At 35.9% G+C, this 9553-nt stretch overlaps 2 protein-coding genes across 3 annotated transcripts; one reads left to right on the top strand and one right to left on the bottom strand.

Moving 5' to 3' along the window:
- The first annotated feature begins 975 nt into the window (after window positions 1-975).
- Window positions 976-1554, top strand: LOC133694334 (uncharacterized). Its single transcript, XM_062115829.1, has one exon. It carries the CDS (start codon window positions 976-978, stop codon window positions 1552-1554), a length of 579 nt encoding a protein of 192 aa, XP_061971813.1.
- Window positions 1555-2514: 960 nt separating this feature from the next.
- LOC133695350 (histone acetyltransferase of the MYST family 1-like) lies at window positions 2515-8303 on the bottom strand. Of its 2 annotated transcripts, none has more exons than XM_062117294.1 (9): window positions 7896-8303; window positions 6977-7065; window positions 6745-6804; window positions 6112-6321; window positions 5576-5641; window positions 4983-5144; window positions 4545-4638; window positions 3816-3958; window positions 2515-2953 (listed from the first exon to the last, which is right to left on the bottom strand). In XM_062117294.1, the coding sequence occupies exons 1-9, from the start codon at window positions 8209-8211 to the stop codon at window positions 2750-2752; spliced, it is 1344 nt and encodes a 447-aa protein (XP_061973278.1). In that variant the 5' UTR covers window positions 8212-8303; the 3' UTR covers window positions 2515-2749. The 2 variants fall into 2 exon arrangements, with proteins under 2 accessions (XP_061973278.1, XP_061973277.1); XM_062117293.1 differs by having other exon boundaries at window positions 5576-5644; window positions 7896-8301.
- Window positions 8304-9553: the final 1250 nt, after the last annotated feature.

Here is a 9553-nt window from a genome sequence, read left to right as displayed (position 1 = left end):
ATGTAAAAGTAAATAGGTTTTTTGTTAAGTAGGAGTTGGATAAAGAAAAATATAGAGTTGTTTATGATTAAATTTAAATTTAAGGATTAATTGGCCGATATTCTTACAAAATCAATTTCAAGTTGAGTGTTTTAAAAGTTTCTAAACAAGTTGGACATATATAATATTTATGCGTGGGAGATTGTTGAGATTTCTTGGATAAAAATTTAGAATTAATTATTTGATTATTAGGTTTATGATTTTCTATATAATTAGTCTCCTACGTTAGCATGTTTGTCGTTGTATATTTTACATTTCTCATTTTCTTAATAAAAAAAGTCATAAAAGTATTTTCTTTATATTTACAACACAAAATAGGTTTTCTATTTTTTTTTTAAGCAAGATAACACTCTTTCTTAATTTGTTAGCTACACGTTAATCTAGAACACAAGGGGACATAGAGGGGGTCAGCATATGATTTTTTACCAGCAGTAGCAGGTTAACTTGGCACAAGGGACCCTTAAGAAATCATCACCCCTTATTTAGCTATCTTTCAAGTTCGAATACTGCAATGTAACAAAATAATGGCCCCTGTCTGTTTGTGTGAGTGTGTGGGGTGGAATTTTCAACAACGTTCAAGAGATTTGAGTTCTGACTTCTGTGTTCAAGTTCTTAATCAGGAGTTAAAAGACTTGATAAAACAGAAGAAACAGGGCAAAGTACAATACACTTTAATAATTCAAATTAGATAGTGGTGGCAGAATCAAGATAAGTAGCCACATATTGACATTAAACATTAGCCTCTTAACTCTGGAAAACTCAGCTCCTATCTCTCCCCGCTTATGAAAATAAAAAACTAAAAACATGAGGAGCTCGATGATGTCTTTTTAACAACCCTTCCCTTTTCACAGTCTCCAAAACTTTCTAGTCCTGTTGGCCTCTTTTTGTCTCTGTAAAGGCTTGAAAGAAGGATCAAGAGAAGCAACAAGAAAGATTATGGGTAACGGATACAACCACCATTTTCACAACCAAAACCTTCACCTCCAACACAAGAGCACATTCTTGCCTATGTTATGCTCAGGAGCAACCATCAAAGATGTGACTCTTCCAAAATGGGAATACCGGTCCATGTCCATCTCTAGTACTGGCCCTTTATCTCCAGAGATCGGTTGCATGGGGCAGGTCAAGATAAACAGCAAGATAGATGGCTTCCCTACTTCTAACAAGCTCACAGTTACTACCAAGAATAACAATAATGTCAAGTACTCCAAGCTCAAGAGGATCTTCTCTGGCAAGAATCTTACTGGCACCACCACATCAATAGCCAGTAGCACTGCTCATAGAAGAAGACAAGTGATGGTGAATGGTGCGAGTGGACCCAAGATTGATGATAGTAAAGAGAATTCTGTTGCAGTTAGCATAGAGAATATGGATCCTCCTTTGCCTGTAATCAAGAAGGTCCAACAACCAGCAGATGGTGGAGAAGCGAGTAGTCTTTGGAAGAGGAGATCCGGTGGGCTAGCATTGAAGAATTTGCAACTTAATAGGAATAATCTTGCACCAACCACTCTTTAATGAGCAGCTCCAAGCAGCAGGGGAGATGTATATGGTTATTAATGATGTATTTGTAAGTCCAGTTTTGCAGTTATTAATTTCTTAATCCTGCGTTGTAAGAGCAAACACAGTAAGGTGGTGCTGTTAAGGATGTATATGAATCATCTATCAATGATTAGATCTACAGACTTTTACTGCACTCCCCTTTTCTTGTGAAAATATCGATATTTAGATCATGTCAGTTGGATTTCATGCCAGTAGTTTGGGTGTCAATTGTGGGTCATATTCAATACAGGGACTTGAGCTTCTATTAAAGTTTATTTCGTCAAGTCACAAACCTAAATTCACATAAAGATAAGGGTAGAAAGTTTCTTAAATCATGAGGTGACGATGGTGGGGAGAGAAAAATGGAAACGTATATATTAATGCCGACGGAGAGAGCACAGAGCACATGCCTGTAGAATAAACAGGGAGGTCAACATTCAAATATTGTAAACGCTACGCGACTCATGAAACAAATAACCAAGTAAATTTTTAAATATCAGTGCAAGCGGGCAAGTCTAGATCACGACGAGTGCATACGATTGCTCGTCGACCATATCCAAGGTTTGGCCTTCTCGCACCCACACCTCCGAGACCCCCTGGCATCTCATATCTAAAGAATGGATTAATATCACCAGCATACTAATAAAGGTGATAAAGGCGGGGTTTCCTCTGTCTTGTCAGTAATTTTCCGAATGGGTAAATGGGATCACTGTTTCTGAAACTGTTATACGAAATTTGGCCGGAGCCTTTTTGTTCCTGGTCAAAGGAAACTGCAGAGTTCAGCACTTTTTTTTTTTTTTTAAAAAAAAAAACCAAAGTGCAGGCCAAGTTCTCTCATCCAGGAGATTTTCAGAACAAAACTTGTGAGGATTAACGCTTCGGGATATCTAAACCTACCTTAAATTCAGGCCACTTCTTGAGAATGAAAAAAACAAATTTCTCAGAAGCTCGGGTATCAAACACCTAATTTAAGCATAAAATATACAGATTATTTTCATTACATGTATACCAGATACCAAATTGGGTGGTGTAAGAAACGGATTAATTCACCAGAAAGCCAATGGCTCGGAGATCATTACATTCTCCTAGTTTAATTTCGTGGCATTTACATTTATACAGCTAAAGGTACAAGTCGAAGCACATGGCAATCAATTAATCCGAGTATCAACCATCAGCCTTGTTCTTTGTAAGGAGTCCAGATCAATTTGCTAACATCAACCTCAAGACCACCCCGACCAGCAGCTTTTAGATGACGATCCAGTACCTTCGGATCCGCACATATCACATGCTGCCCTTTCCTGTACTGAATCAATTCTAGGCTCTGAAGGGTAGTCAAAATATCCTCTGCCTTTATTGCTGTCATGTCACTAAGCTCCTGAGAGAGTATAGATGTCACTCAATAAAGAATTAACATGGCACCAGCCACGCGATCCAAATTGATGGGAACATATGTAAAACAAAGAAGAAACTATTGGAGATGATTTACCGATGGGTTCATATGTAAAACAAAGAAGAAACTATTGGAGATGATTTACCAAGACTCAGCATCAGAATGACACTGAAGGAACATTTCCTTTCCTCTTCCAGTAAAACTTAAATAGAAGTCAAACCTATCAAGTAAGACTAAACTTGCTATACAGCACATTTTATGGTGCCTTTGCCAAAGAGTGAAGGCATTGACCTCAGATTTTCAAACTTGGTCAGATATCTCTTGGTTACCAGGACTGTCCATGGACCAAATGCTGGTAGACAGACTGAAAATTTCCCTTAAATTCAACTGAATGTACCAATAGCTGAACACTCTGACAGCTGATCAGAGGTTGTCCAACATGCTGTCAAGTGTGACTGGATGTGGCCGCTTTTGGCCAGCATTTGGTCGCAATGAAGGCAATAGCAAACACCCCCCCCCCCCTGGAAGCCACCGACAACTGACATTCTAATATTTCTTTTTTGTTCAAGGTGTGGTACTGGCAACCAATCCATACAGTGCACCACCTACTTGTGCACACACAAACACCCACAACCATCGCTCCTGCCTGATAACTAAGTCCAAGTTTATAATATAATTGTTGAATATCAAAGTCCATTAGGAAAGGCAAGAACATGCCCACAATGCTAGGGAAAACAGAATGGATGGTAATAGCCATGAATTTCTCAACACAACTCAAATAAGTAGATGATGGCATCAGTAGAACTGCAGAAAGAAAACTGTCTTGATCTCTCAAGAAAATGCTTACCTTGATAGAAATATTGCCCTTGTGCCTTTTCAAGATGTCTAAAAGAACTCGGGTCCAATATCCTCTGTAGCTCAACAACCCCAGGTCAGAAAGGGGTCTTTCAGGTGTGCCAACTTTACCTTCTTTCTTGGAAAGTTCATATGCTGTACCATGATAAATACACATCAATCAATCCCATATACAAAAAAATATTTAAAATAAACAGAATAGCCATCTTTGTGCATGATGAAATGAAAACCATCAATGTGAAAAAGGATCTTAGAATTTGGAGTTAGCACCAGAAGGTGTTTGCTCGATTATTCAACTACAGCTACTATGATCCACTTAAACAACTAAAGGGTTGTCAGAATCCAAACACTCAGTAGCATAGGTGATAACTACTCTCCTAATAAAGTTGTTTTTCACATTATAGTGCCTTCCAAAGACCTGCATCAATGGTTCTTGTTTTAAAAAAAATAATCCAGCTGCAGATAATGTACAGGATTCAAGCAATCCATATTGATTTCTCTATCAAATGGTAAATTCATCTTTTCCAACTTGCTATTCTCTTGTCTTCCATAATTTAGATAAGAATTGCTTACAGCATGCCACATCTTATCTCCCAACAACACTAATCCCTTCACTCCTCCCCACACCCAATACAAAAGGACAAAAAAATGAAATTGGACACATAATCGCAGTTCTATACTTGTACAGTAACACAGGATATTAAAAAGGCAGACAGCTTACAGAAGGCAATTAAGAACTTTCCATAGCCTTTCCTTTGATAAGGAGGAAGGGTGAGGATACATGCCAAATTATAGGATTCCTCAGAATGCTTTTCCTGCATGATCCATGAAATACAATCAGCTACAGAATTATTTGAAGTTTCTGAAAATAACAGAACCACGATTTCCAGGAATTCTATCTTAGAAAATTGCTTTGCTGACTGATCAAATGTGATGAAAACAGAGGATTTGAAAAAAAGAATGATCAAATGAATATCCAGTCCTTAAAGCAAAAGAAGCTGAAACATTAAAGGAAAACAGAAGGTGCGCCAATATGCTCGACATGCTTTTCAAGTCAATTTTGGTGTTCCTTAAAAAAATTTACATAGAAGCTCTGAGATGTAATTTTTTTGGTGCCACATGCACTATAGCATAAGAAATTACAAGCAGCAGCATTTACCTTGGAAAAATATCCAACCATGTGGCATCCTCGATCATCACATTCGCATAAAACATAAAATAGAAATAGGTCAACATCATAATAAAGGGTCTTGTGATCAAGAAACAACTTCGCCAAATAACAAAGATTCTGCCCATAAACCTTGTTCTTTTTGCCATCTATCTGAATAAAAAAAAAAAAGTAAAAGAAAAGTCAAATCAACTACAGAATTCAGATCTGCAAAACTACAAACTTAAACCTGTGGGATAGCAGAGATTGAGGGAAAAAAGAAAACTGGATTACTACATTTTCATAACCAGAATCACCAACATAATGCTTCAAGGTCAATTGGCTTTTTTGCAACTTGCAAAAATCAAAATCAACTAGGTTGCGGTGAGTATCATTTATGTTGTGAGAAGTGTAGATTATAAAAAAGAATTGAAAACCACCAAAGCAGGAAAATATAAAAGAAAGAAAACAATTGAGAAAAATACTAGCAGCCCAGTAATGTGCTATGAAATCTGAGCAGGTACCAGCAAACTCAGAACAAGATATTTAAAAATCAGATGAGAGAATAACTCCGTCAACATATAATCAGAAACATTATGACATACCTCAAACATTGATAATGTGCCACTTCGATAAATTTCATCACCAGGCGGGTGCTTGAGATCACACTTCTTCTACATGAACCATATAAAAAAAATTAAAAAGACAACCAACAGCCTCATAGCATCTTATGACTGTCAAAAATAAAGATGCTGATTTAAAAAAGAAAATGATCAAGAATTCCAATAACTGAGTCAAAACATTTCAATAAAAATACTGTTTCGTATACTATTTCAAAATTTTGACCTAAGCATAATTAGGCCATTTGCATGCAGAGTACATAGTGAAGCTTTTTGTGAACTAATAGAAATTTGGCTTAATAAAAACTAATTTTGTTTGTCATCATTTCAAACAGATCAGTGGCAAGAAGCTAGTTAAAAGAATAGCACAAAAAAAATCAGGAAAATAATATCTACAAGCAGACAGATCAAAGAGCACTCAGTAGTCGGTGCTCAAAATTTAAAACTCTATTTGCAACAGATATACCACAATTGCAGCACCATAAATCAAGGCAAGCACAAGAATTTTAGGCACGGCTCACCATATGCCTTTGGAGCTGCTCTTTACGCTTCATGAAATTGAGGCAAAATTCACAAAAGTACACCTGCAGACAATCGTTGTATTCTGGTGGGAAAGGCGAGAAGTACCATGTCTCAATCTCATATCTTCCAAGCTCAATGGTGGCTATATTTTTTACTTTTGTGAATTCCTCATGCTCACGTAAGCTGGCAGCATCAAGCTCCTCATGGCCCTAAAAATTTGAGAATGATATCTTCAAATTATAAAATGCAAAATCTCAATAGTGCTTTGATGGACCTTCATACTTCAGAGGTTCACAAGAACTATGACAACATTAACAGTCAGTAGTTTGCTCTGTGCCTTACTCCATCAATTAAATCATGAAATTTTGCATGGAAAAAGTTATTGTGGACACCAGTAATTGTATGTGACATTCAGACGTTTGCTTATGTTAGAAATCATAGAATATGTAAAAGGCCATATTTTGAAAGGTAAAATTTATGCATCATATATTGCTTAAGCTTCTTGCAAGTGTGAAGCATATCATTTTTGTGTCTTGTAAATATATTGAAGACATGCTTCATATGGTAAGTAACTACCAGCATAATTCTATAAAGCAACCTTTCAACAAACAGTTAAGAACAATTTAAGATACCTCCACATGCGTCTCGTCAATCTTCCGTTTCTGGTGGCGTGTCATTTTCAAGCTTGTTACCTGGAATATCAATTGCAACATTTTATCCAATCATTTCAATAGAAAAGAATGATAGAGGATACTGCAATGAAGATTCTAGAGCAAATGGGTCTCAGAGATGGACAGCATTTAATGTCAATGGCAAGGGGCACATCAATGACTCATGAAACTGTAAAGAAACAAAAATGATTACCTTGTCCTCCACCTTTTCATCAACAACAGTCTCCACTGAATCAAGATCTAGTTGTTCAAGTTTCACCCACTCATCAAGCCTCCTATTGACTGTCAAAGAGTAAAAAAGATTGACTTGAATAAATACAACTTCCAAAATCACTACAGTGTATGGTTAATAAACATGTAGAAAATGAGAAAGTAGGCACACCAAATAATTTATCACTGTAACAATATTTGCATTGATGGAATTCCAATTCACATCTATTTACTAGCTAAACAGAGACAAGAAAATGAAATTATATCCCAATACTACTGGAAATCGCATGCAAATGCACATGCCAGTCTGAGCGCATAGGTTCCTGTGCATCAACGTTTTGCAGTTACTGTCTTCCTATGGAATCGTGTGACACAGTTCTACCCTTGAAGGTGTGAGCAATAGGACCTTGAACACGCACACCCAAGAACTCAAGGTGTAAAAGCTAGAATCTTCCACCGTACATAATATTTTGCAAGCAAAATCACACATCTCAGATCTGAATATCACGACATTTTCCCTCCACTTGAGAGGGGAAAAAAAAAGGATGGATGATAGCTGGTATTCACAGATTCTTCACACACCACTCTTAACAGGTGTTATTCTGAAGAAAACTCCAAAGAATCAGTTCCTTTTTAGGAAAAGACATTTTCCCTCAAATGCAGCTACCATTCTCTTCCGTACCAGAAATTGCCCCAAATCATACTCTTATAGAAATATAATTAGACATTACAAGTTGATAGACCAAGTTAATTCGCGTTCTAAGTTTCACTTGAATAAATCAGAAGAATCAAAGGCCAAAAATGACTCCCGCATCAATTAAACAAGCACCTAAATTCCTAAATTCAAATACAAAAACCCTAACCCTAACCATTGAAAATCCGCAATTAAAACCGACACTTACACTCTGTATAATGCACGTAATACTCGTAGTCGTTGGTCCCACCAGACTGCATCTTACGGCGCTCGATGACCTTAACCGGATGGTATTTGCAGTCTCTCCAACGGCACATAACGCGAGTGCCTACCTCGAGCGGTAACATACTCGTTTTCCTCTTCTTAACCACTTCGGATTCGACCAGAAGCGTCATTTCGGTGACACGTGGAGGCATTCCGTTAGTAGGGTTTTGATCGCCGTCGTAGGTAGCGGAAGCGTCGGTGGCGGGAGGCAGAGTCGTGGAGCCGTTCTCTGGATTTTTGGGGGTGTCAATCGAACCCATAATCGGTTGGTGATGAGAATTTGAGTGGGCTCTTCAACCCTTTCACAAGATTTCAAAAGTTTGAGAGATCTTGTGTCGGCTCCTGGGCCCATGGTTGTTCCTCTTTCTTTCTTTCTTTCTTTCTTTCTTTCTCGGATTACAAATATGCCCCTCAAGCTTTTTTTCCTCTTTTTTTCCCCAACTAATGTTCGATTTTTATTTATTCATAAAACCGAGAGTTTCTTGCTCTATTTTTCTTTAGTTTCTTCTTCTGTTCCTCCTTAGATTTGAATTAAGTTTATAATTTAATTAATAATTATATCAAAATCCAATTCAATGTTCATTTAATTTATAAAATATTAAAAATAAATAACTAAAACCATTTTTATATATATTATCAATCACTTTATTCAACTTTTTGATCCTTATCAAGGATTTTCTCTTTTTTTCAAGAACATTATAAACTTTATAATAATAACAAAAAAAAACATTGAGTGGATGCACTCTTTTGAATACAAGAGTTAACAAACATGAAATAATTTTGGTAAACCGAAGTATACACAATAAAGATTCTTAGCCAAAATTCAAGAAATTAAATTTATTATTATCAACAAAAAAACCCACCACAAAACATATTATTACATGAAATCATTCCAACAAAATATATATATATATATATATATATATATATATATATATAAAACAGTAAACTATCATTTAATCCTTTTATATTTAGAAACATAATGGAATAAATTAAGTACCCAATATAAAGAGTCTCTAGGTATGTGTGAATGAAAGAAATGGCTAGTAGTAAATTTCATAAGCGTGTAAAATGTAAGTTAGTTATGGAAATAGAGAGAATGTATGATTCACTTGAATCAACCTTAACAATTATTCATCATTCTTTTTATTATTTTTCTTTTTATAAATTTTGTTACAGGTAAGCCAAAGTATTCTTTTAAAGAAAATGCAATTCTACTTATCTATTAAGCCAACACATGGCATATATTACGGGACACTAATGAAAGGAAACAACTAAATAAAATGATGTGTTATACAATCCATAAATATTAGATCACATGGAATGTAACATACATATTCATTTGAATTAATTATTCTTTAATTCTTCATTCTCATTCACTAATGTTCCTTTCTTAGAATAAACTTAAGATAATTTCTCCTCTTTCAAAGTGCATTTATCCTTAAAGGAGATTTTAGAAAACCTCAAATAAAGATCATCAATAAACTCTCGAGTTGCATGCGATGGTAATAGACCTTTCCAAAGAACTAGGATCTGTGTGGCAACCTAATTCTTTAGTTTCACTGTTTTTATGACCAACACAGCTTGTGGTTGAGAAACTAG

This window comes from Populus nigra, chromosome 5 (genome assembly GCF_951802175.1).
Source record: "Populus nigra chromosome 5, ddPopNigr1.1, whole genome shotgun sequence".
NCBI lineage: Eukaryota > Viridiplantae > Streptophyta > Magnoliopsida > Malpighiales > Salicaceae > Populus > Populus nigra.
The sequence above is the reverse complement of the archived record's forward strand: the minus strand, read 5'-3'. Positions and strand labels throughout refer to the sequence as shown.